This window comes from Agaricus bisporus (assembly GCF_000300575.1).
Source record: "Agaricus bisporus var. bisporus H97 unplaced genomic scaffold AGABI2scaffold_10, whole genome shotgun sequence".
In the NCBI taxonomy this organism is placed as follows: domain Eukaryota; kingdom Fungi; phylum Basidiomycota; class Agaricomycetes; order Agaricales; family Agaricaceae; genus Agaricus; species Agaricus bisporus.
In genome coordinates, this window is record NW_006267345.1 from 596,975 (window position 1) to 621,859 (window position 24,885).

At 48.8% G+C, this 24,885-nt stretch overlaps 5 protein-coding genes across 5 annotated transcripts; 3 read left to right on the forward strand and 2 right to left on the reverse strand.

Moving 5' to 3' along the window:
• Nucleotides 1-547: 547 nt before the first annotated feature.
• Nucleotides 548-1,368, reverse strand: AGABI2DRAFT_194871 (hypothetical protein; the record flags this gene model as incomplete). The annotated part of the gene is made up of 3 exons (XM_006455167.1): nt 836-1,368; nt 689-786; nt 548-635 (listed from the first exon to the last, which is right to left on the reverse strand). Coding segments are annotated over exons 1-3 (525 nt in total), but the record flags the coding sequence as incomplete, so codon positions are not given.
• Nucleotides 1,369-2,078: 710 nt separating this feature from the next.
• Nucleotides 2,079-4,246, forward strand: AGABI2DRAFT_194873 (hypothetical protein). The gene is made up of 4 exons (XM_006455168.1): nt 2,079-2,779; nt 2,838-3,110; nt 3,168-3,794; nt 3,852-4,246. Exons 1-4 carry the CDS (start codon nt 2,086-2,088, stop codon nt 4,172-4,174), a joined length of 1,917 nt encoding a protein of 638 aa, XP_006455231.1. The 5' UTR covers nt 2,079-2,085; the 3' UTR covers nt 4,175-4,246.
• A 125-nt stretch (nt 4,247-4,371) lies between these two features.
• On the forward strand, nt 4,372-8,308 carry AGABI2DRAFT_209627 (coatomer protein). The gene is made up of 18 exons (XM_006455169.1): nt 4,372-4,563; nt 4,628-4,767; nt 4,818-4,839; nt 4,894-5,295; nt 5,352-5,463; nt 5,524-5,671; nt 5,726-5,855; nt 5,912-6,060; nt 6,117-6,529; nt 6,595-6,920; nt 6,984-7,097; nt 7,157-7,244; nt 7,303-7,365; nt 7,423-7,709; nt 7,767-7,828; nt 7,878-8,002; nt 8,057-8,179; nt 8,233-8,308. Exons 1-18 carry the CDS (start codon nt 4,402-4,404, stop codon nt 8,262-8,264), a joined length of 2,898 nt encoding a protein of 965 aa, XP_006455232.1. The 5' UTR covers nt 4,372-4,401; the 3' UTR covers nt 8,265-8,308.
• A 142-nt stretch (nt 8,309-8,450) lies between these two features.
• AGABI2DRAFT_194874 (hypothetical protein) lies at nt 8,451-9,746 on the forward strand. The gene is made up of 5 exons (XM_006455170.1): nt 8,451-8,753; nt 8,811-8,886; nt 8,937-9,079; nt 9,140-9,628; nt 9,684-9,746. Exons 1-4 carry the CDS (start codon nt 8,511-8,513, stop codon nt 9,614-9,616), a joined length of 939 nt encoding a protein of 312 aa, XP_006455233.1. The 5' UTR covers nt 8,451-8,510; the 3' UTR covers nt 9,617-9,628; nt 9,684-9,746.
• A 737-nt stretch (nt 9,747-10,483) lies between these two features.
• On the reverse strand, nt 10,484-22,645 carry AGABI2DRAFT_121171 (hypothetical protein; the record flags this gene model as incomplete). Its single annotated transcript, XM_006455171.1, has 17 exons — nt 10,484-10,599; nt 10,647-10,939; nt 10,987-11,081; nt 11,135-11,301; nt 11,357-12,724; nt 12,771-14,283; nt 14,352-14,479; nt 14,538-14,957; nt 15,007-15,190; nt 15,238-15,282; nt 15,332-15,469; nt 15,519-15,614; nt 15,661-17,490; nt 17,542-20,686; nt 20,745-21,109; nt 21,165-22,468; nt 22,522-22,645. The coding sequence occupies 17 exons, from the start codon at nt 22,643-22,645 to the stop codon at nt 10,484-10,486; spliced, it is 11,331 nt and encodes a 3,776-aa protein (XP_006455234.1).
• Nucleotides 22,646-24,885: the final 2,240 nt, after the last annotated feature.

A 24,885-nucleotide genomic window follows, 5' to 3' on the forward strand; every position in this document is an offset into this window, starting at 1 on the left:
ATGCTTGTGGTGCTTGTGCAGTACTCAACTCCAAGTCAGCAATAGCTCAAGATGCCTGATTCGCCATGATAGATCCCGGCACAACTCTAGCCCTTGGGGCGGGGTATTCATTCCACCTCCAGGAACCTTTCGTACTTGCTGAAATTAACTGCCTCCCCAATCCGCCAAGTTCGATAGCGAGATTAACAAAAGTGAGACCTTGGCTGCACGATGCGGCTCGAATTTGAAGAGGCAGGACGTCCACATTGTAAGGAGCATGGTGCCAGTAGAAAAGAGGATTTCTGTTGGTCGGTGAGACCAGGCGTCAACTTTCATCGTTGTTGCATTGGGATATGCCTACGAATCCCCGTCCCATTCTGAGCTGTCATCATCGTTCATATGATCACCTTCAACAGTCGGCTCCTCAGTGGTGTCTGCCCCTTCAATATCGGCATCTTCTTCTGACTCTCCATAATCTGCTCTCTGTTTCTTCCGACCTATCCTCCTTGTCCTTTTCTTGCTCGTAAGCTGGTACGTACTCAGATATTTGTCTCCTGGTGACGGAATTGTCTGTTGGAAAAGCGAGGCATCATGTGTAGACAGTAAACCGTTGAGGCGGGAGCGACTAGAATTGACCAGTGATTGACGACGGAGAGCTGATTGATAAGAGTGTAAGTTGATATGCAATGGCAGAATAGATGAAGCGCACCAGTAGCAGGCGAAGGGGAAGAAATAGCATTTGGTTTCGAGTTTGACGGAGGGTTATAATCGACAGTTTGCATCCGGTTGACCACATTCTGTAATACACTGAAAGAGGTTAGTGAAGGCAGACTTGTAGTAATAGTGGGAAATGTACGTTTCATCGACCAAGTGAGAGGCCATTGGAGAGCTAAGGATGTTGGAGAGATCGTCCCAGGTCAATGGCTCAATCCGATTTTGCATGCTATCAGGACGAGCCACTGTGTGTGCGCATATAATGGCGAAGAGTGATTCAAGACGGGTCTCAATGACGGGAGTGATAAGTTCGGCAAGATGTCGCATATATGTATCTTCATCATCGCGGTCGCTGTCATGGTCCAATTCTGCGTCCTCCTCGGTTTTGGTGTTGGTCTCAACAGGTGCGAGAATTTGCCGCACAATACTTCCAATTTCGTCTTGTAGACTCCAATCTGGCGGCGGTACATCTTTCAATAGCATGGGCCAACGTGTCCATTGATCTCTATTCTTCCAGTCGCGCAGTTCTGGCTCAGATTGAGCCCGGCTTGGTTCGCTAGTGTTAGTTGATGGTGTTGTCGAAAACGCTTCCGGTTCTGACGCATGGCGTTCGAGGCCAGAGGGCTGCTGAGGCTGGGTAAGATGTGCGGCGACGTCGAGCGTATGGGAAGTCCTGAGGGCACGGAGGAGACTGGAGTATTCAGTGACCTCGTCGCGCAAAGCGGCGGAGACGTGTCGGCGTCGGCTCATGAGGATCGAAATAGCAGCAACTGATCCGTGACGTCATGTACTCGTGAGAAAAGATGGGTCAGAACTGTACAGGACCAGCATAGATCGTGGTGTGCTTGGTATTGCGACCCCTCCATCTCCTCCGTCATATCGTCGAGTATGTCCTCCTCTTGCTGACTTTCTTTCGTGCACTGATCATATTTTGTTATGCAGAATGAGAGAGAAATGGAAAAAGAAGAGGTCTCGTAGGCTTAGGCGCAAACGCAGAAAGATGAGAGCCCGCTCCAGTATGTGTCTTGGTGTAGCATCTATCGAGCGTTACTCATTTCTTCTTAGAATAAACGACCCTAGTGTGTGCCGGCAAATGTAAAAGCTACGGCGCGTTGCGTTCATCCACACAAGCGGCAGTGGCGTAGTCGTACTGCCCTTGACGGCATTGCCCCGGTTTCTTGCATTTCGCCTGTATACGTGAAGCTGCAATTGCGGGTCTACCACAGGAGAGGCTTGCTTTTGTATGCCAGTTCCATTGATTTGGGGGAAAGTGTCCAATTTATGTGGTACTGGTTGGGTTGTTTGAATGTTCTGTAATATTGAATCCAAATGAATTGTCCATTGTATCAGTCCGCGTGACGTAGTTGTGACCTCGCGTGTTAAACATTGCCCATGTCGTCCTCTGGCAAAATCATAATAAGGCCTCGCGTTCCGAAACGTTCAAACGCAGCTTCAGCACGACGAGCTGCCTCAGAGGCAGATAGCGAAGCTCTAGCCTCGGTCAAAGAAGAATTTGAAACAGAAAACGACCAAATGGATGCTGATGATGAGGACGACAACTCACACGACGGCTCTAATCAACCAATGGACTTTGACGACCGAGTAGATGAACGTAACACTGAAGAGGGTGCTCCACCTACACCGGCCAGACGGGGTCGAGGAAGACCAAAGGGCTCTACCGGTATCCAGGCTAAATCTTCGGGTACTTCAACTCCCCGGGGGCGACCAAAAGGTACTGCTCGGGCAAAAGGAAAGGGGAAGGCTGCAGGTGTAGGCCCTGGTTTGACAATACGGCTGAAAGCACCAAAAGGCGAGGACGAGGATGATAGTGCGGATGAAGACGCTGCTGAAGTCGAAGCCCCAACGCCTGCTGCCGCTGAGCTCGAGGAGGAAGCGCCAGCGAAGGAACCACCGACGAAGGACCCTCCACCGAAGGAACCACCAGCCAAAGAAGCGCCTATGGGAGGTGGAAAGCCGTTTAGGAAGATTGCGGACAAGGTGTATATTATCGACGGTGATGAATTCGTAACCGACGACGATCCCAAGGGAGACGAAAAAATAGATAAATGGGGGAACCTTCTTGGTGGTATGTCTCTCCTCCTCTGTCTTTATGTATACTTATCGTGACTTGCTGGATTCCTCAGGGCGCAAATTCAAAGCATCTACTTTTATTTTACCGAACCGCCATCCACAACGACAGTATATGTTGGCCATAGATGCAGCACGAACATCCGGTTTTCGTGACTCTTTATATTACTTTCGCCGGAATCCTCTCGCGTTCAAGCTCAACGGTACTCAACCAGAGAAAGATTATCTTATTTCGGAAGGCAAACTCGGTTCGCATCTCCGAACGAGAAGTGTTACACTGGTTACAGCGCGGAGCGTTTTCAAACTTCATGGGAGTAAAACCATTATCGGTGAGTCCTGACATGTGGGACCAAGTGACTTCAGCTAATGAATACGTGGATTTGCAGATGGAAAATGGGTAACAGATGATTATTATGAAGAAAAGGTTCTCGCTGAGATCACAGCTAAAGGTCTGAAAGCAGGCGATCCTGTTGGTGAACTTCCAGATCCCAACGCACCAGCACACCCTCCACCCGATGCCAATCTCGCCAACTCTACTTTTGCCTCTTCATCCAACGTCAATGTCGCTGGCGGTGGCGGAATTTATCGAGCGGGGGGACCAACGACAATATTTGGCGGGAGTGGCTGGGGACCTTTTAGCGATGGACCTCTAAATGCTGTGAGAAAGAGTCTTCTGAGTAGAGATGGTGTGACGGAGGAAAATTGGATGTGGATGATGGCCGGAAGGGCTAATGAGGCTGATGAAGAATGGGCGAGATTGAGAAAGGAAGGAAGAGGAAAAGCTGGTTTGACGGTTGGCGGAGTTGTCATGGGAGGGAAAGGAAGCGCTTGGCTACGACCTGATCCAATTCCAAAGGACACGACGGAGAAAAAGCCTTTACTAGGCGAGCAAGATAACAGCAACACGGCAGGAGCAGATACTACTGCAATGAAGGTGAAAGCGGGTACGAAACGAAAAGCGGCTGAAATCAGTGCTTTGGGTGTCTATGAACCTCATACAAACATGATTTTATGTGAGTTATCCTCGAATTTTCCTCTCGTCGAGTCTCATTTCTAAAAACTTTCTATAGATCACAGCGCCACGCAGCCAACACGAGCGACATGGCAGCTCCTACCAAACTCGAAACCACGCGTTTTGGGTGGCACAAGGTCTGGCAATGGGGCTTGGGGCATGGCATGGGTAGATACAGTTATGCAACTACCAGATGAGGATGAAGAGACTCGGACGGAAAAGGAGAAGGAAAAACAGGAACGTGAACGATATGTGAGAGAGGCAGAAGAGATGTTTGGTCAGGGTGCTAGTTCGACGACGGGTGGTCGAAATGTGAGTACGACGTTGAGAGATGTGAGTGTGTTGAGTACGCCAAGAGAGGGGATGAATCTCAGTATGTAGGTTAGATGTTGTGTTATTGTTAATGTTAATTTCTACGTTCAGAGGATACATCTTCCTAGATGATACCGCTACATTTTCAGGTCTGGTTTACTTAGAAAACTTGGGTGTAATAATTTGAATGTTGATAAAGAATCCGGTGAGCTAGACGTGTTCCGAAATTGATTGGACACGTCGCGTGAACAGCACTTATATTCCCACGGCATCATTTCATCTGGTCTACGTCCCCGATGGCGAGCTCGGACCCTTCTTGCCACACCATCGTTTTTGAGAGTAGTTCGGACTATCCCAGCTCTCAGGAACTCAGATCTGCACTCGAAAAAGGCTCAGATGAAGTCAAACTCGAAACTCTACGTAAAATCATCGTCTCCACGATCAATGGCAATCACCAGGCAAGTGTCTTCAGTATCTCGCTCAGGAAAAGTCGCGTTGAGGGTAAAGGGGATTTTTGTCTAGCCGACATTGATAATGCCCATCATACAATATGTTATGCCATCTCGGAACAAGCAACTCAAGAAGCTGTTGCACTTTTATTGGGAAGTCTGTCCGAAGTATGACGAGAATGGGAAACTTAAACAAGAAATGATTCTCGTCGTGTACGTTTCACTCGACATTCATATCAAATTCGATCTTATTTTGTTTTCAGTAATGCCATTCGAAATGACCTGGTCCGTTAATCATCGCCCTTGACCACGTTGTGATATTCATACTATATTCACCAGCAACATCCCAATGAATATATCCGCGGCGCAACTCTTAGATTCCTTCAAAAGATAGCCAAAGATACAGAACTCCTCGAACCCCTCGTGCCGACCTGTCGTTCATGTCTGGAACATCGACATTCCTATGTCCGCAAAAACGCAGTTTTCGCCGTCTACTCTATCTATCGTGAATTCGAACATCTCATCCCCGATGCTCCAGAACTCATGCATACATTCCTTATTGCCGAAACGGATTCAACATGTAAAAGAAATGCCTTCGTGTTCCTTTCACATTGTTCGATGCCAAAAGCTGTGGAATATGTATTGAGTGTATATGATTCCATTCCGAGTTTGGATGAGGCGTTGCAGATGAGCATTATCGAGGTGATTCGATTGGACTGCAAGAGCGATTCTGCTAATCGGGTGAGTGGTGGATAGTTTCTACACGTTATGTGCTTCGTTGATCCCGGATGACGTAGGCGCGATGGATTCGATGTATTCTGGAATTGTTGAATACTCCATCTCACGCGGTTAAATATGAAGCTGCGACGACACTCACGAATCTCACTCAAGCTTCTGCTGCTGTCAAGGGTACGTTTTGCTTTACCTGATTCGCTCGCTCATGGATTCAATTATGCACTTTTTTCGTAGCTGCTGCCTCTTGCTTGATTAACCTCGTTGTCAAAGAATCGGACAATAACGTCAAGCTCATTGTCCTCGATGGGATTGAACACCTTCGGTCCAAGCATGGTCATGTCCTTGATGAACTGATTATGGATCTTCTCCAGGTTTTGTCTAGGTGAGCAAGCATTTATTATATATACGGTGTAGATTGAATTATATTCCTCTGCAGCGCCGATATGGAAGTTCGTCGTAAAGCCATGAGCATTGTCCTCAGCATGACCTCGAGTCGAAATGTTGAAGAAGTCGTTCTTTTCCTCAAGAAACAACTGCAGAAGACTCAGGAGGCTGATTTCGAAAAGGTTTGATTTAGTAGGCCTCATCATACCTTCCTCAAGCTGATCCTTGCATAATTTAGGCTCCTGAATATCGTCAACTCCTCATCCAATCTATTCACGTCACTGCTATCAAATTCTCCGAAGTTGCAGCAAGCGTCGTTCATGCTCTGATGGAATTCCTCGGAGACACAAACAACCCATCCGCGCTCGATGTCGTCGCGTTCGTCCGGTACGCAAAAACATTTCATCTTTTCTAAAATTATGAAACTGACACGTACGTTACAGTGAAGTTGTCGAGAAATTCCCTCCTCTTCGTGCCTCCATCTGCGAAAAACTTATCTCTACCCTTTCGGAAATCAAATCCGGGAAAGTCTTCCGGGGAATTTTATGGATTCTCGGAGAATACGTTGAAACACTCCCAATCATAAGTGATGCTATGCTTGAAATTAGGAGAGTGTTGGGTGAGATTCCGATTTTGGCTTCGGAGCAGAAATTGTTGGATGAAGCTGGTGGGAATTTCAGTGGAGGAGATGAGATTCTTGATGAGGAGGGTGGTGAATCTAAGGAGAAGGAGAAGGTGGCAGCTGCCAAACCGAAGGTGTTGGCGGATGGAACGTACGCTACTGAGACTGCGTTTACCAGTGGTGCGGTTGCGAGATTGGAAGCTGTGAAATCTGCTTCAAAGCCTCCCCTTCGAAGTGAGTCCAAGTGGCCCTCATTATTTATTCTTATCTTTTCATGTCAATGATCTTTCTTTCTCTAGCCCTCATTCTCGGAGGCGACTTTTTTACGGCTTCTGTCCTTGCATCAGCGTTGACTAAACTAGTCATCCGCTTCGTCAATCTTTCAGAAGATACCACCGCTTCAAACGCGCTTAAAGCCGAAGCCATGTTAATCATGACCTCCGTCATCCGAGTTGGTCAATCGAAATTCGTAACGATTCAGATTGACGAAGATTCGAATGAGCGGATTATGAATTGTATACAGTCGTTGAGTGAATTGGATGTGGATGCAGATAGAAAGGTTGTGAAGGAAATGTTTTTGGATGATACGAAGAGGGCTTTTGAGAAGATGTTGGGTGCTCAGGAGGTATGCTTTCTTTCGATTGCTGTGAAGTGATGATTGATTTGAGGTTGTTGGTGTCTTGTCTAGAAACGTGCTGCCGAAAAGAAGGAATCCGAAAGCAAGAAGGCTACTATAGTACAAGTTGACGATTTGCTCACCTTCCGCCAGTTCTCAAAGAAAATGACAGACGACGGCATTGATGTATATGCTTTTATCAGTCATGTGGTATAAGATAGCATACTAAACGTTCTCTTTGGCAGTATGATGAAGATGTGGGTCGTGCCACTGGTGCTGCTGAAATCCAGGAGGACTTCATGTCCAATCTCAGCCATATAACACAACTAACAGGTATGTTATCCACCACAACGGGGTACAGCACCTTTCCATTTACACTGTTTACTCCCAGGTTTCTCCGACCCTATTTACGCAGAGGCCCTCGTCAAAATGCATGGCTTCGACATCCTCCTTGGTATGCACCTCCTCATCACTTTACATGTAACCCCTATATAATGACTGCGTAATGTAGACGTTCTTCTCGTAAATCAAACAGCTAACACTCTCCAAAATCTCTGTCTCGATTTCGCCACTCTCGGAGATCTTAAAATCGTCGAACGTCCCTCCGTATACACGATCGCCCCTCATGGTTTCCAAAGTATAAAAGCGACCATCAAAGTATCCTCGACAGAGACTGGTGTCATTTTTGGAAGTATACTTTGGGAAGGCCCGAATCTTTCTGAACAATGTGTCATTTTGAATGATATTCATATTGATATTATGGATTACATCAAACCAGCGTATTGTAATGAAGCTCAGGTGAGTTCTTTTGCTATCTTGGGCAATACAACTACTAATGCAACTTTTACCGTCCAGTTCCGAAGCATGTGGACAGAATTTGAGTGGGAGAACCGTGTCAACGTCAGCTCACCTCTTTCGTACGTTCATATATTGCTTCCATGATCAAATCCACTGAATTCCGTGTAGTGATCCTCGCGAATACCTGAAGCAGGTGATGAAAGTTACCAACATGTCGTGTCTAACACCGGAGGGCGCTCTCTCTGGCGACTGTGACTTCTTATCAGCAAACATGTACGCTCGCAGTCTCTTTGGTAAGTCCCTCCCCACACTGTGTGAAGCTTTTACGTTGACTGACATAATTGAAGGCGAGGATGCTTTGGCCAATCTCAGTATCGAGAGGACGGAGGGGGGAGAAATCACTGGACATGTTCGCATACGTAGCAAAACTCAGGGTATTGCGTTGTCGCTTGGAGACAAGATCACCATGGGTGAGCACTTCCTCTCTTTCCCCCAATGTAATAGTGCTAAATTTTATTTATAGCTCAAAAGGATAACAAGCCACTTACTGTGTAGACCAGGCCTGTATCATTAGATCTAGATTAATGCCCCTTCATTTCTTAGGTCATATGTGCTTTTTGAGTCGCTACATCATGCCACCTTTGTCCGAATAAGCAGCCGTCCCCAGTGTTAAGGCGGGGTACGCCGTAAGCCGGGAGCCGGAACCAAAAAAAGAAGGCAAGAGAACTATCAGAGGAAAGTCACGAGCGTCACTGGCACGTCACTACCTATTCATGGGTGAACCGTGGCGTGCAGAGGACAATGACCGTAACAGATAATCAGACTCCTCCTAGGTCCAGGCCACAGGCCCACGGCGAGGTCTATGCTAGTCCTTCAGCCGGTTTGGTCAAAAAATACTCTTTGACCTCCAAGGAAAAGGAACGTGTCGATTCCGCCGATGCGCATATCAATCAACGCCGTTCTCTCATCGAAAATCTTCCTAACAATATCACAGTCGAATATTGCCACATGATGTCCAGGAATCATGCTCGGAATGAAGATTTAGTGAGCTTAGTCTTCCTTATCTTTTCGCTTCAGTAGTATTGAGCCGGGTTTTCACAGATGGCATCGTTGGAGTGGTACTGGAATATGCCTTATGGGTCGTTAAACCTCAACACGAGATATAACATTTTCTTCGGTGAATAAAGATCGCGCCATCTATTGCATAAGTTCTGAAGTGTTTTCCAGCGGGGGCGGATCTTCATATCCACCATGACATGGATTCCTGGGCACTATTACCCGACGATACCACTATCAATCAGTATTATGATATGCTGGTTACGGTCTCAGGAGTTGAGATGGCCGAGAAGAGCAAATTTCCTGAAATTCAGGTACCGTTGCGTATATCATGGATTTCTGCCTAATGATCTCTTATGATTCGTCGATTATAGCTACCTAAGGACGGATTTCAATATAGGTTCATACCACTCGGCGACTCCATGAAACAAAACCGCATTCTTCGGCAAAACGAACACGCGCCACCTCCGAACAAGGATCAATTTACAATTCATTTCTATCCTTTCGATACTCTGCCTCCACTCCGTAGCCATCTCCACCCCAAGTTTGTAATTTTTGAGCTCGGACGCAAGTTTCATGGACTAGTAGAAAAGGACTCAGCTGCTGCCAATGCGGCTGTTTCGTCATTTCCCATTCTCGATCGTGTTCACCGCATATATGCGGCGTGGTCGCATTCACTGAAAGGTGCACTCGCATTTGAAGATTGGAAGAAACAGGACAGTGGTGCTGGGGATGGTGATCGCCAATCAGAGTCAAGTTCAAGGACAGGATATGATTCTTGGAGGGAGGGTTATCAACGTAGGCGGATAGGAAATGCCACTAAACAGGGCCCGTCTGCCACTCCTGCCTGATAGAACTGAGATGTAATGCAAATAATAATTCTGCTTTGTGAGACCGTGTCTAATGAGATTTTGGTAGAGCAATAACGTGATTGTGGCAAGTGTGGAAGGACGCAAGAGCCTGGGGGATATCATGAATAAATCCTTGAGCATGTTACATACTTTGCTGATATTGTCAAATGCTGTGATGATTTAATCTTTCAGTACCTATGGCGAGATCTCAATTTGAGGTTTTGGCGTGAGTATGTCAATCAGGACTACCAGGACAGACCGGTCTTGGAAAAGAGTTGTATGTTGATAGACATGACGATGTTGACATGGCGTCCGAGTCCCGACTGACCGCTAAAATTGAAAGGTGGTTGATATGGAGATTTTGTAGTCCCTAGCGTCTCGTGCAGCCCAAGTGGGAGTGGGGAGTGGCATCAGCACGATTTCGAGATCTTCGTAGCTTTGTACACTCTGAAAGTCTGAACACCCACTTTCGCTGACACGGTGGAATCTAACATTTCGAGCTACGAACGAACTTGCGACTTCTTCCAACGAGTCAGGTCACAATTGCAGATGCATTGTATTGTTGAAGAGCGGAGAGGATGGCTTGCTTTGGGCAGATGAAAATTGGGAGGGCATTGAGCTCGTTTTGAACAGTAAAGAGTCATCTAGTACTTAGATAACTTACATATGTTGGCGGGGAACGATGTTACTGCCTGTGCCTTCCCTTTCAATCCTTTTTGAGCGAGGATGTAACTACAGCAATAACATTTTGAAAAGTGCGCATTCCTAGATTTTACTACATGCCTATATAGCAGAAAATATATTTACAATAGTCCATAATTTACTCATCAAGATCGTGAAGTAAGTTGAGATAAGATACGAGAAATATTAAGTTTGTCCCGACCATGAAGGGGTGCGGGTGCCAAACAAACCTGGGCTCGGAGCACGTGGAACGACCAGACTAGGCTCAATGTCGGGAGTACTGGGAGCGAAGTTGGGATCGGCTAGAAAGAGTTAATACAGTGTATCACAATCTAACAAGGTTACTTACGTTGCCACGTAGTCCAAGATTCTACTTGGCGTCGAGGGTCGATATGGTGGACGGGAGCTACTGGGATATGAGGCGGCGGGGGCGGTTGGTTTGGCATATCCCTTTTTCTTCCCTTACGTTTGCCTATTTGGCGCCATCCAGGCTTAGCAGCTGGTGGGGGAAGGTCCGCAGGCAATTCTGGTGGTGGAGCAGGCGGTTCTGGCGGGGCAGCTGCACTCGCAGGGCGCCAATCAGGCTGGAACTCTCCACCGGGTCCATACTTGGACTTCATGCAAAGTAGGAATCCCATTTCGCTGACAATAGTTGAGTAAAAGCAATTGTAAGGTAATCATGAACATACTGCTGGAGGTTTCGTCGTTCCTCACGCAACTTGCCGACTTCTCCGAGTAGCATACGCACTTCAGCAGCCAACGCCTTGCTAAACTCATCAAGATACTGTCGCATTGTTTGAGTTTATAAGGTCTATTGAACATCGATAAGATGCTTACACCCTGGACATTGAAAGGGACTTGTTCCCTCGCAGTTGATTTCACGGCTTCAATAGTTTCTTCATGATGCTTCTTGCATTCATTTCGCCATTCGTCTGAAAGACTTTGCAAGAGTTCCCGCTGCGCCGCATTCTCGCTCCGTAGATCTTCTATAATCTGGTTGAAGTCTATTATTTGTCGTCTGGAATCAGCCGACATTCAAGGAAGACAGAAGTAATTCACCTGGTTTGTTTAGTCTCTCCTCGTTCGACCGTTCAATCTCAACTTGCAGCTCATTTTGAATGTTTCGAATCGCTTCAAGCATTTGTACCTTATCGATTTCTTTGTCTTCTCGCCTCTGCTGCTTCTCCGCGTACCGGTTGTCCGAATCATCTTTCTTTTGAATGACAAGATGTCGCGTATCTTGGAGCAGGTCGGTCAATTCGGAGATTTGTTGTCTCAAAGAATTGTCGCGCTCCACACATTCAGCTCTCTCACGTTCACGGAGGTCTGCCTCTTCGGTCAATCTCTCTCCACGTTCCCTCTGTAGCTCGGCCTTCGTATCAGCCAATTCCTGTTCCAAGGCTTGAATACGGGATTCTTGTGCTTCTTGAAATTGCTTTCGAATCTCTTCAGCTTCTGATCTTTGTCTTTCACGTTCGGCGGCGGCATCTCGCCGTTCTTGCTCAGCTTGTTCTCTCTCCGAACTCACAGTTTCAAGGAGTTCCTGTGAATGAAGCGATGTGACTCTTTCCACAACACTTTTTATAGATCTTATCGAGGCATGTTCAGCCGCTGCCGATGCACCTTCATCCTCTGTTGGGTGACCTGGAGTTACTTCAGGACCCAGAATTTCAGTCGAAGGGGGTCTGTCCGAGGGCGACCGAGCGGGGGGAAGTGCATGCAATCGACTATCGATCGTACTTTCGATCGTATCCCAGAGACGCTCAGCGCGTTCACGATTGTCTTGTTCGCGTCTATCTTCACCTTCCAGAAAGATTCTCTGTCGGTGCTCTTCATTTTGCCGGAAGTCTTCTTCACGCTTGTCTTCAGCTTGTTCTGCTGCCAGTGCAACATCATGGAGATGGTTTTCAATGGCCGCCAACCTATTATTCCGTTGCTCTATTTCTGCATCTTCTAGGTCCAGTGGCGTAATACTTTCCCGTCTGTAAGAGGGATGGATCACAGACACGGGGCTCCGCGACCCCTCTCTCAGGGGTTGTCGAGGAGGTATAGGAAGTGGCACGTCGCTGACACTTTCAAACGTTTGTACTTCGCTTGGTTCACTTGGTCCATATCCTGTCGGTGGCCGCCCTGGCTCTGATCGCCGTTCCGAGGGTTGGCGTCCTGGTGTAGCAGTTCGGTCATCCTCATGTCTCCTAATGGTTGATGCTCGAGTAGGGGTGACTGATATGACTGGATGATAGCCATCCCGAATTGTTGGCGTTCGGCTTGGAGGAATGGGTATGATTGGAGCCCCAGTCTCCAGGACCGTCGGCGTTGGGCTTGGAGAAACTGGTATGACTGGATGTTCAGGAAGGCGATGCCCAGGAGACCGTACATGTCGGCCATCGTCAGCTCCATAATCTGATAGAGTTGGAGAGTAACGACCTGCGAGTTATTAGTAAATGGTCTAAGGAAGCAAAAATCAGCATACCTGATTCGGAAACGCGGTGCCCGGTGGGTGCACGACTAGGTGGTGTTCGATGGGGGTGTATCACTTCCGGATGATCGAAACCAAGTGCAGTTGGAGGCCGGTGCGAAATGGTGGAGTCCCTGCGCGAAGGCGGAGCAATATAAATTCCTACTCGTGACGGAGATGAAGTCGATCTCGACAGATGGACTGGGGATTCACGATGACGAGAAGAAGGATATCTTTCTGTGGACCTTGGGGGCCGTCCGCGTTCTGAATAGTCGTCGGAAGGGCGTCGATGCATTTGGTCATACCGTCGAGAGGGTGAAGGAGAGCCTCGACGAGAGTCGCGGGATCTGGGATGCCTCCGGGGTGAACGTTCACTTTCTAGAGGCCGTCCGCGGCGTCCTGAAGCACCTTCTGGAGTTCGAGAGCGCGATCTGTATCCCCGGTCTCTTGGATCTCTGTGAGGAGAGTACCTCGAGCTGGGGGGGTAGTAATCGCTAGGCGAATGGCCTCGTCTGGATGACGGATGTGTAACAACTATGGGAGGTGATCTACTCCTCGAGCGACCGGAAGTGATAATGTGAGTTTCTCTCGGTGGCGGATAGTGAAGGGGGGGAGATGAATATCTGTGTAACGGAGAAGAGGTTCGATTTTCGGTCCCTGAAGCTGGACGCAGAATAGGAGAATGTGATCGTGAGGGAGAATGTGATCGTGAGCCGGAGGTTTGAATGATGATAGGCGGCTGTTGTGGAGGTGGGATTACAGGAAGTTGAGCTTGAGGCTGAGGCACCCCACTTATGATCGTTGGCTGGAGAGGTGCTTGAGGTGTCCTGGTGGGTGAACTAGGTATAGGTACTGGAGCACGCTCATAACTTGGACTGCTGCTTCTTGAACGTGATCCGGATGTTTGGATGATCACTGGGGGTTGTTGAGGTTGACTGATAGATGGGTGGATAACGATGGGAGGTTGAATTGTTGGAGTCACAGGAGTATAGTGAGATCGAGGGGGCGAATGTGACCTTGACCTTGACCGACTTAAGATTATGGGCGTCTGAGATGGTGCCACCATTGAAGGATGAGAGGGAGTGGTATGAAAATCATGGTAAGAAGGACTGTGGGGTCTAGAGTGAGAACGACTTCTTCCATGTCCAGACGATGATCTCCTTGATCGTCCACTCGAACTTGACGAACTGGTTGACGACCTCGAATGCTGGATGATAAGGGGTGGTGGAGGATAAACACTTGGTCCGACAGATGGGCCGGGTTGAGGGGACACGGCATAATGCGTGGGTGGCTGTATCGAAGGACCTGGTGGTTGTACTGGAGGACCTGGTTGCTGGAGAATGATTGTTGGCTGGGGTGCAAGTTGAGGTTGAGGTTGAGGTTCAAAGGGAGGATGTGTTGATGGGACTTGAGAGACATGAGTCGATGGCAGTCTAGAGGCTGGATGTGGAGGGGAAACAGGAATGATATCCAAAGAAGGAGCCCGGCGTGGAGGTTCAGGTATTACCACCGACGGAGCGGGTATAGGCTGGGGTACATAGCTGAGATCAGAAACATGCGTCCGCGGCGTCGCTGTGTGAGATCTAGTAGATCTACTGCCTCTGTGACTGCTCCTTCGTGGGCTTTCAGTGCTACTGCTATCGCTGGCGCTGCTGCTGACACTGGCGCTGCGACGACTCCGATTGCTTGCTGTCCTCCTAGAGCTACGAGATGGATGCCTACCGCTACGAGGTGATTCACTTGAATGAGTAAAAGTACTACTGCTAGTACTACTGCTCGGACGATGATGACCAGGTGGTCGAGTCATTAATATTCCTTCACCATCCAGATCATCTATCGGCGGCGGCGGAATGAATGGACGGATGGGAGGACTTTCGGGACGAGGCATCGGCGTAGCATGATGAGCTTGACGAGGGGTAGCCTGACGCAAGCCATCCAAAGGAATGAGAGGTGGGGGACCAAGTTGGTGGGGAATAACCACATTCTGAGGATGTTCTTGCTGAGGATGAGGCGGAATTACAGGTGAAAAGGTAGGTGAAGGAGTCGTGTCGATATCATGGGGGATTACCACCTCAGTACCGGGAGCTTGGTGCTGCGGGTAAGGGGCGTATTGCATAGGCCCAGGAGGATACCCTGTTGTTGTTGACGGTATTTGCCCTGGTGGGGACCTGATTTCACTTGATACACTTGATGCAATGGAGGCTAGTTTCTAATTTAGAGCAAGGCATGTGGGTTAGAAGATATGCCGCACCCGATCGCCCAGTGGTAAATAAATCATTCAGCTCTCGTCTTAAGTTTTCGATTCGCGCGTTAACACCCCGGATCTCTGCTTGTCGATCACCGACATCCCGTTCTAACCAGTTGTTCAAGTCCGACATATATCGCATAAGTTCTCGTTGCTGAGTCACTGTGGCGTCATGAGCAGCGCGGTTGTCCTAAAATGATTTTAGCACAAAAAATTATCGCATAGACAGTAACGTACACGAAGCATTTCCATGAGGGAGTTGAAGACTGGAGGCAACTGAACCTAAGCGGCGTTAGCACAATACTCAACACTACGGAGCACGGGTACCTACTGGCCCTGGGGGCATCGGCATGAAGATACGTTCAGGTCCAGAAAGAGCCTGAGGAGGGGCCTGGGTGGAAGGTGGCTGTTGAGTTTCACCGGTTCTTGGAAGCTGTTGCTCAGAGGGGACGCTGGGTTGTGGTTGTTCCTTTCGAGCAGGTGACAAACTGCAACAGTGGAACTTGATACTGACTCACCTGCTGCGGCCTCTGACGCGGAGGATGGTACCAGCCCCGAGGTCGAGGATCTCTAACCTCGGGAGGTGTAGTTCGCGATCTCCCGTTAGTTGGTGCCTGTTGATTGATGAGCAAAAGTCAATATGATCTTCAGTGTACGCACAAATACAGGAGCAGGAGGAGGTATAGATGTTGGTCCACGCCTCGGAGCTGAATGATGATCAGGATGTGTCCTGAAAGGAGCTAGTTCTGGAGGGATTCGCAAAGCACGTTCTAAAGCAGCGGTACTCGAGGTCGGTGACTCCACATCAGCTTCTTCTGTTCTTCGCCTACGTCGGAAGATAGGTGCACCAGTGCCAAGGGGCTCAGCAAGGATAAAATCAGAAATGGGTGGAACAGTGGATGCACGGGCCTCAAAAGTTATTGGACTCGCGCTCCTCGGCCGGCTTTGCCTAGGCTCAAAGACGAAGGGTTGCAAGGGAGGGGGCCGATTCGCTGTAGCAGGTGGTAACCCTGACAAAATAGATTGCTGAAGCTGTTGCAAGATCGAAGGCATGGCTTGTGATGGTACGGGCATGCGTAAAGGTGGTCTTCCAGGGGCAAAACTCTCCAGTTGCTCACGAAGGTCTGCTAAGGAATCACTTGTAGTTACAATTGATTCTGCAGGCTCTGACTCGACAGGAGGGGGAGGAGGAGGAGGAGGAGGAACTATGTGCTCCCGCGAACGATTTTGTTCAACAAGGTCTTGCATCAAATCCTCTATTCTATGCAGACGAGTCTCAATTTCTGTGTTATCGGCGGGAAGCGCCGTTGGACGTGCACGTAACATGTCAAGCATGGAGTTCGCAGTGCTTTGGCCATTCCAAAGCCCACGTAACTGGTCACGCATGTCATTCAATTGACCTCGGAGAGAATCCATGATAGTATCAAGAGAAGGTTCAACCGGTTGAGCTCGGGGACGAACAGTGGGTGTCGATATCGTAGACAATGAAGACGTTGTTGCGATAGATCCTGGCGAGATGCGGATAGAGCTGGTAGTGGGAATAGGAGTTGGCGTACTCTGAGGCGTAGGGGTAGAAGGGGTTGGAGTGCTGTCAACCGTAACTGTTAATGTTGATGTTTCCTTGCTGGAAGTCTCTAAGGACGACGTAAAGGATGACGTTGATAATTGAGATTCATCGCCATCATCAGATATCTCCGAGTCTTCAATGTCGATATAGCGAGGTTGCCCCTCCGTGGACGGAGCCCAATCTTCAATTTCTTCAGTTTCTTCAATTTCTTCAGTTTCTTCAATTTCTTCAATTGATGGTTCGTAAATTTCTGACTCTTCCAGCACTGAGTCATCTGAATGGTGCGACGACAGGAATGATACAGTGCTCGCATTGCTATTTGACCGAGCTACCGTCACACTTAAATCTCGCAAGGCTCGGCCATCCATGGTAAAGATCTCTTCAGTCATTACATTATCACTTCCTACACCCCGTGATGCGACGGAACGTTCGACTCGCAATGGCTGATAGATTATGGGCCGCTCGCTCTGAGGTCTGTCGTGCTTTTGTTCAACAATTCGAGGTATACTCTGCGGAGGTATAGCTGGCGGCGCTTCACGAATAATAATCGGTTGTCGCGGCGATGGGGTACGATGGAGGAAGTCCGAGAGATCTCGCAGTTCATCCCTAAGTGCTTGTAGGCCATCCGATATATCTCTGTTCTCATCCCCTCTAGTATCATTATATCTCCGAAGGTCATCGGCCAGACGATCGATATCTTGTCCAATGTCCCGGCTAGCGACAACGCTCTCAGAGCTTTCGGTAAGGAGAGTACCAGGTGTCGACTGTACTGAACCTTCAGGTGTGCTTATACTCACTTCACCGGAACCTTCATGTGGTTCTTCTACCCCAACGTCAACTGAACTTTCCGGTGCAGAAGGGCTTGGGGAGCTTGGAAGGCTTGGTAGATCATGCAGAAGACTAGGAACTGGTGTTGCAGATCCCTATCATAGAGGAATTAGAATCAACTTATCGTGCGAGGTAACACTACTTACAGATCGAATTGATCCAGGAGGTGTAGACAACAATGACGGCTCTGTCGAGATCTCCGAACGTATTTCATCTTCACCCTCGAGAGGCAGCTCAGCTTCTCCTCCCAATGCTTCTTCCTCATTAGTATCAGCCAGTGAAGGAGGAGAGGACACAATCTCGGCTTCTCTTCCAACATCTCCCAATAAGTCTTCTTCAGTGGAATGAGCCAAAGAAGGAGCGGAGGATGCAAGCTCGGATTCACTTAAAAAAGAAGATGATATCTCGGAAGGTGTGGGAACCGTCAACGAAGCCAATGACTGAACAGGAGAAGGTGCCGGAATGGAAAAGCTTGCCGGAGATGAAGCCGTTGCAAGGGACGATCCTATAGAACTCGTAGGGGACCAAGGGACGGCAGTAGGCGGCCTCATGGTAGATGGTGCCGTAGTTGGCGGCCTCGCAACAGGTTCTACCTCTGATGCTGGTTCACTTGAGAAAGTAAAGTCTGAGGGTGTCGGAGCATCAGAGAAAGGAGAAACTTCCGAAGGGGAAAATCTAGGGACAGTGGTGAGGGAAGGAAGGGGCGAGGCAGCAATAAGGGAAGTCAAGGGTGATGGTGAAGGTGGGATTGTACTGAGCCGGTCTAGTGACGACACCGAAGATGGACTGGACACACTTGGATAGCGTAAGGAAGGATCGTATGAAGATTCGGACAATTCCTGAGCTGCGAGGGATCGAAGAGATGGAGACGGTTGTAAGATAGAAGAATCGTAAGAAAGACTAGTCTCCCGAGCCCACGGAGTACCCAACGGGCTTGATCTAGTAAGAGAGCTAGGACTTGAGATAGGGAGGGAACTTGGTGTAGGAGCATCTGCCGAAGAAGATACTTGTGAAGCCGCACTTGGGAGGGAAATTTCGAGCTCAGATTCCAATTCGGTTGGCGTAACAGGAATGGGAGGAAGTGAGCGACTTCGTGGCGTGCCCTCTGAAGATACTTCGAAACTCGAGGGTGTGATGACAGACTCAGACTCCAAAGTTGAGATTGTTGGCGGAAGTGAAGACAATAATTCTGTATCCGAGCTGGAGACTGGTCGGCTCTCGGCTGGTAGTGACGTTGCAGGCAGAGACGACGGCGTGGGGACATGAATTGACTCGGAAGATGAGGGGAATGAGGGGACAGGCGAGAAAGGAGCTTCCGTAGGCGGCAACGGGATCTCTTCTGGTAGCAATTCAGATGTTGACTGGGGCGACCTGATGGAGGGTATTTCAGAGGGAGTCGGAATGTTGATCAAACTCCTATCATCATCAGACCAAGCAACAGAAGACAATGGTGTAGGAGGAACTATCGCTGAAGAAACTTCTTGTTCAGGTTCCAAGTCCTCGGATATATCTTCTGGAACATCGTGATCGGACGGGGAGCGCATCTGCGAGGCAGTATAGAATTCCGTCTCTGTAGGCGGCTCGCTTGCAGTTTTGTAGGCAGTAGAACCAGCATCGGCGGTGGCGTATTCTGATTCTGGGGGAATGGTTGAGAGAGACTTGAATGAAGCTGGCGACGAGGCCGTCGAAGGTGCCTCCTCCGCGGTGAGATAACCTGAGCTGACCCGAGAAAGCCGACGTAGCTTTGAAGGGCCAGCAGACGGAACAGTAGGCGCAATACCTCGAGTAGCTCCAGAAATGATAGACCGTGGTGGCGGGGTAAGTGTTTCACCGTAAGTCGTCGTATAAGTCGTGCGAGTGAGGCTGTCAAGGTCCGAGGATTGACAGATATCGTATCCACTCTCTGTGCCTTGTGTAAAGCTGTTGCTGATACCAGTGGAACTTCCACCAGATGGTCCATAACTCATACTTCCAGACGTGTAGCTTCCACTTCCATAAGTCAGACTTCCCGGCGTGTAGCTTCCACTTCCACTGCCACTTCCACTGCCACTTCCGGGAGTATAAGGACCCGTCGAACTTCCTGGTCCACTCATAGTGTAACTGCCGCTTCCACTGCCACTTCCACTGGCCGTATAAGACCCGGTCCCACTTCCAGGCGTATAACTTCCGCTTCCACTCCCACTCCCAGTGGTATAACTCTCTGTTCGGCTGCCAGGAGTTTGGGTTCCGCTTTGAGTGCTGGGAGTATACGTCCCAGTGTACGAGTTGGTCCCTGGAGTATAGGTACCAGTTTGAGTCCCACTCCCCGGGGTGTAAGTCCCACTATCCATCGTACGTGACCCACTACCAGGAGTAAAAGTCGAAGAACCAGCAGTTTGACTCTGCGAAGCAGAATACGAAGGTGTATATGATGAATGTGATATCCCGTTCTCCTTATTCGAGAGTTCGGCGGTGTAGGTGGAAGTGGAAGTTTCTGAGCGAGAGGTCCCGCGAACTCGACGATTGACAGCGCGAGCCCTCGATAGCGTCGATTGAGAGCTGGAGAAAGTGATAGAGTCATCACGGGAGTCTGCAGTGTAGGAAGTAGGGTTGGTATCATAAGTCGACGGAACTGTTTGACTTGTGGGAGACTGAGTGTAGCTGCCTGACTGCAGTCCCGTCGTCGTATCGTAGCCTGTCCCTGTCCCCGTCCCCGTCCATTCCGTTTGTGAGTAATAAGTAGACGAAATATTTGAGCGCGTGCCATTCGATGAAGCCGAGAAAAACGCCTCATCCGAACCCCTGGAATTCCTATCACCGCCCCTAGTGCTCGGAGGAGGCGTAACGTAGACATCCTTTCCCAAAGATGAACCACTAGATATTGACACAGGCGAATACTCAAAAAGTCGTCGTGCGTTCCCATTGCCTTCTCGACTACCACGAGCCCGATTCAGAGCTGATCTGAACTCCGAATCCATATCAGTCATTGACCCACTACGTCTCAGAGAGTTCCCTCGACTCGGCGCAATAGCACGACGATCGCCAGGGTAGACATAGTGATCGTTGCGGATGACGGTGTCATCCACAGTACCAGTGTGATGGGAGGAGATAGAGAGGTGGCGAGTGAGAGGGGACGTCTCCGATTGATAATCAGCGATGTCAGGCATAGTGCTGAGAGGAGGAACGAAGACGGTCGAACGTGAACCGACAGACGTCGAGCTGCTCCTGCTATCAACGGATAAAATAGTGCGAATCGAACCGGTAGGCGAGCGGGTGCGCTGAGATTCCGATAATGGGCGATTAACAGCATCCCTATGGTAGAAAGATAATACGATCAAGACGCGAAGGTAGGGAATTGAAAAATACTTACGAGATACGATTAACCCACTTCTGCCTTTCCAGAAGACTCTCAGCCGCCAGCCTTTCAACACCATCCCCGTACATCATTTGGAAAGGGACCAACATATCAACCAAGGGTTGACCGTCACTCTCCGCACTTTGAATTCGAGCAGCAACTGTACCGATATCGTCTCGAGCATTAGGATGTGAAGGAGAATACGCTTGTTGTACATCTGTGCAATTCAAAAGATCCAAGGCAACTATACCACGTCCTCCACCAGGTGCGAGCCAGGATAACAATAACATGTGTGGATAAAGAAGGGCTTGACACCTTTGCCATCGGTACGGAGGCGCAGCATGAACGTTCAGATACCAAAGAAGTCCAATATAGAGGGGCTGTAGACGAGTTCAGCTTCCAAACCAAAATAGGAAGGTGATAATAATAGCGTACCGCTGCATTACTTTGAATATATGGACTGAACTCTCCAAGGTCAATTCCTGAAGGCAAAAGACCGCTGCGCCGGCTCCTCATGCTCCCACTACGATCACCGCTACTTCCACCGGTGTCGTTCCCATTACTATTTCTCATTGGAGTGACCGGGTCGGGAAGGGGTCTCAAACCGCCTGACTCACGAAGTCGGGCCCCAGCACGTCGAAAACGGCGTCCTATACCAATTAGCCCCTCACTATCAAGGGGAGGCGAAGTAGTCGTGTTAGAACCTGAGGGTCTACCATCTGTTGGACGCGGCTGAGGGTCCCGCTCTCTCCATGCAGAAACAAGATTTTTTACGGATGCAAGCGGAGAGCGAGGCGAATGCTGAGGTCGCCTTAAAGAAAGGGGCGTGAAAGTGGACCCAGTCTCAGTGTAAGATGCCGAAGTGATTGTACCCGTGTTTGCGCCTGTGAAAGTATCAGTTCCGGTTTGCGTGTTCGTATAAGTGTGAGTGATTGTATCGGTCTGCGTTGGGGTTTGAGTATAAGAGCTTGGCGTGAAGTGAGAAGCGGTTCTTGTGAAGTCGGAAGTGTTGGTACGGATGGGCGGTGATAGCATGCTAGAATAAGTGGGACGAGTATCAGTTCCGGTGTAGGAGCCTGATGAACCTGACGATTTGGTGGGTGAGGATGGTCGAGATCCAGATCCATAGCCGTACCCAGTACTCCCATATCCGTAACCAGTTGTGGTAAAACTTCCAGAGGGAGCAAAAGGGCTAGCTGAACGCCCAGGAGCGGAAGGAAATTTGGAGTGACCGCCACCCTGGCTTTCAAATACAGCAATCAATTTTGTTGCGTGTCCAGGAGGAGGTAGAGTTTTGTCGGCACCTGGATCGGTGGCAGAACGGGAGTGCCCACTGGAGGATGAGGATGGTGGAAGAAGTGTGGATTTACGCAATACATCTTGGGTGGGATTTGCTGGTCGGGAGGTTGAAAATGCACCAGAAGCAGGCCGCGATTCTTCAGTACGTTCTGTGATTCGACTTAATCGAATGCGAGGGTCGGCAGGTTGGGGGGTATGACCGCGAGCAGTGGGTAGTGTGACATAAGAAGTTGAGCCAGTGTAAGTGCCCGTGTAAGTTCCGGTGTAAGTTCCGGTACCCGTATATGAGCTGGAGGGTGTATATGATTGCCCTTGAGACCAATGTGTGAGTGTGTCTTCAGTCTGTGCGATCTCGTCATCCATAGAGTTCAGGGTGGCTTCAACCTCTTCGAGGGAGTCATCGTCATAGTAGGAATCGGCATCATCATAGGTCGGCCGAGCTATAGTAGACTATCAACGCTACATATAGCGAACAAAGAAAAGTCAAGCAGACCTGAATTTGAAGTATAAGTATATCTTGAGGGCGAAAATGGCGTTTGGGTGCCAGTCGGGGTAAACGTAGAATAACTTTGCGAGTCGTATGTCGGTGTCCAGGAGCCAGAAGGGTCTTCGGACATTTTCGAGCTGCAGAGCCTGGAGCTCGTCTGCAGAGAGCCTGGCCTTGCTTCCGCTGATTTCTGACAACAAGCACAAGTTCAACTGATCCGGATTAGGGCAGGCTTATGCGCGTCGCGACTGGTCACATGATCGCAGATCTACTTCTCTTCGCTACCGTTTCAACGTATTCAGCCCTCGCTCAGGCATTCCACTTCATGCCATCTTGTTCTATGGAGCACGATCGATGTACCACCTTCTTCTCTTGTCATGACTGGTCTATATTTTCTCCAGATGTCAGATTTGACTACACCTCCCATGACCCGCCCAATAGTCCTCAATGCCACCCTGCGTCCTGGCGTCAAGTGGAGTATTGCAGCTACGAGGAGGGGTCGCTAGTACATCTCCCGTTCTTCCGCCGTTTAAACGAACCATTGGGCTACTATATGTGTTACAAATTCGGATAAACAGCTCGGGGCGGAAACTTGAAAACTGGTAGATATTTCCGCAGGGTTTTTGAAGTCAACCAGATGATAGGCGCATACCACAAAGTCCGATCATTATACATTTCGGCTCAACCAAACTGGTTCCAAATCTTCAGGCCTTCATTTGGCTCGTTGCTCTATGGCACACACACACGATACACATACGACCCATTATCGATTCAACTCGGTTACCGGTCAACGAATCGTATGTCTGTTGTGGTACAGCATATTGGCTCGTTCTCTTGGCGAATTCTGATAACGCTACCAGTATGACTCGGTCACAATTATGACTGTGCCGATACACGATTCGGTTTGCTATAAAGTGGTCCCCAGCGTTGGTCGCTTTATCCTCAAACCGTTCTTTAGCTGGATAAATATATCTTCGATGGAAAAACGATTCAAAGTGAGGAACGAGGCGGCGTACGGTTGTACTGATGAAGGAGCTTTTCAATCAGGTCAACATGAGTGAGGACCATCCGCCGACAGCGATGTCTCTTCAGCCGTACTCATCCAAAGCAACCCTAGTTCAAACTATTCGTACTTTTCTTTCCACGTGAGAGAAGTGCGATGTACGAGAGTCCCTTTGCTCATGTCTTTGGACACTGGTAGATCAAGTATGCATCCATTTGTCTCCGTTCATTATACCCTACGATTGACGGCGCACTGGGATGATCTATATATTTAACACATGTAAAAAACGAGTCAGTAGAAACGAAGTTCATCGGCTTACCATCGTGCTTTGAGTAGTGTGTGTCTAGTGTCTAGAAGTAAAAATCAACTCCTCGGCTGACTCCCAAATGAGAGCCAAAAATAGCACCAAACCGGTCTTGCCACGACTCTTAAAGCCTAATATCTAGCCATCCTTGGCATAAGTCCTTTTCACTATTACTGGCCCCAATAATTCCACGACCCAGTGAACAAAAGTAAAACCGTCACTAACCTACTTTATTAAATGTCACGGTCAATATCTTCTATGAGTTACTCCATGTCGAAGCCAGGAATGTTTCCAGGATTTATTACCTCCGTCCTCCCAGAACGAAGTCCCACAGCTTTCCATAGACTTGACTATGACCTCGCCCAAGATCCTATCTGCAATGGACTGCATTTCAAGAGCTCTTTTGACAGATTGCACTATAGTTGAAGCCTGAACTTGGTGTGTTCTCCACGTCAATCTAGAAGCATGCGTCCGATATACCTCAATAAATGTATTCATGAGCACGTCCCCCAGATGCATATGAGTCAAATGGCACAATATGCCACGCGTTTGTAGAAAATTATGGTTTCGATGAGCAACTTTGCACCGCATGATAACCGGGACAGTGAGAATGCAAATGCGGCGGCGATGATCGAAAAGCGCGTGCTTTCAATCTTGACAGCATGAACGATTATCGCAGCTGGCGAAACGGAGTCAAGAATAGATGGCTTACTACCTCATGACTGTGACGATGACTCACTACAATGGGACGGCCACCCAGATTTAAAATCGAACAGCCGAGGTAAATTTTCGGAACGAGTCCAGTTGCTGACGCGGACGATCCTGCGTCGGCATATCATGTTCACGTGTCTATATTTAGTAACACCGTACAATCACTGTGCAGTGAGCGCCTCTCGGTGGCCTTCATTCACATCGGTGAAGGGTATTCGGCGCGATGAAAACCGAACAACCAGATATCGTACTTTTCGGAGAACACAGCATATGACGAATGGGGCTTTTGTACTGTAATGCATTCTGCTGCATCATACATCGATCCACAGACTGTCGCATCTCTGAATCAGGC

Excerpts from the sequence above, each read along its gene's own strand:
- AGABI2DRAFT_194873 (XM_006455168.1), top strand. The coding sequence starts at position 2,086 with ATGTCGTCCTCTGGCAAAATCATAATAAGGCCTCGCGTTCCGAAACGT. Across the intron at positions 2,780-2,837 it reads ATGGGGGAACCTTCTTGGTG|GGCGCAAATTCAAAGCATCT; the intron begins GTATGTCTCTCC and ends TGGATTCCTCAG. Across the intron at positions 3,111-3,167 it reads TGGGAGTAAAACCATTATCG|ATGGAAAATGGGTAACAGAT; the intron begins GTGAGTCCTGAC and ends GTGGATTTGCAG.
- AGABI2DRAFT_209627 (XM_006455169.1), top strand. The coding sequence starts at position 4,402 with ATGGCGAGCTCGGACCCTTCTTGCCACACCATCGTTTTTGAGAGTAGT. Across the intron at positions 6,530-6,594 it reads TTCAAAGCCTCCCCTTCGAA|CCCTCATTCTCGGAGGCGAC; the intron begins GTGAGTCCAAGT and ends TTCTTTCTCTAG. Across the intron at positions 8,180-8,232 it reads TGGAGACAAGATCACCATGG|CTCAAAAGGATAACAAGCCA; the intron begins GTGAGCACTTCC and ends TTTTATTTATAG.
- AGABI2DRAFT_194874 (XM_006455170.1), top strand. The coding sequence starts at position 8,511 with ATGACCGTAACAGATAATCAGACTCCTCCTAGGTCCAGGCCACAGGCC. Across the intron at positions 8,754-8,810 it reads ATGCTCGGAATGAAGATTTA|ATGGCATCGTTGGAGTGGTA; the intron begins GTGAGCTTAGTC and ends GGGTTTTCACAG. Across the intron at positions 9,080-9,139 it reads GCAAATTTCCTGAAATTCAG|CTACCTAAGGACGGATTTCA; the intron begins GTACCGTTGCGT and ends CGTCGATTATAG.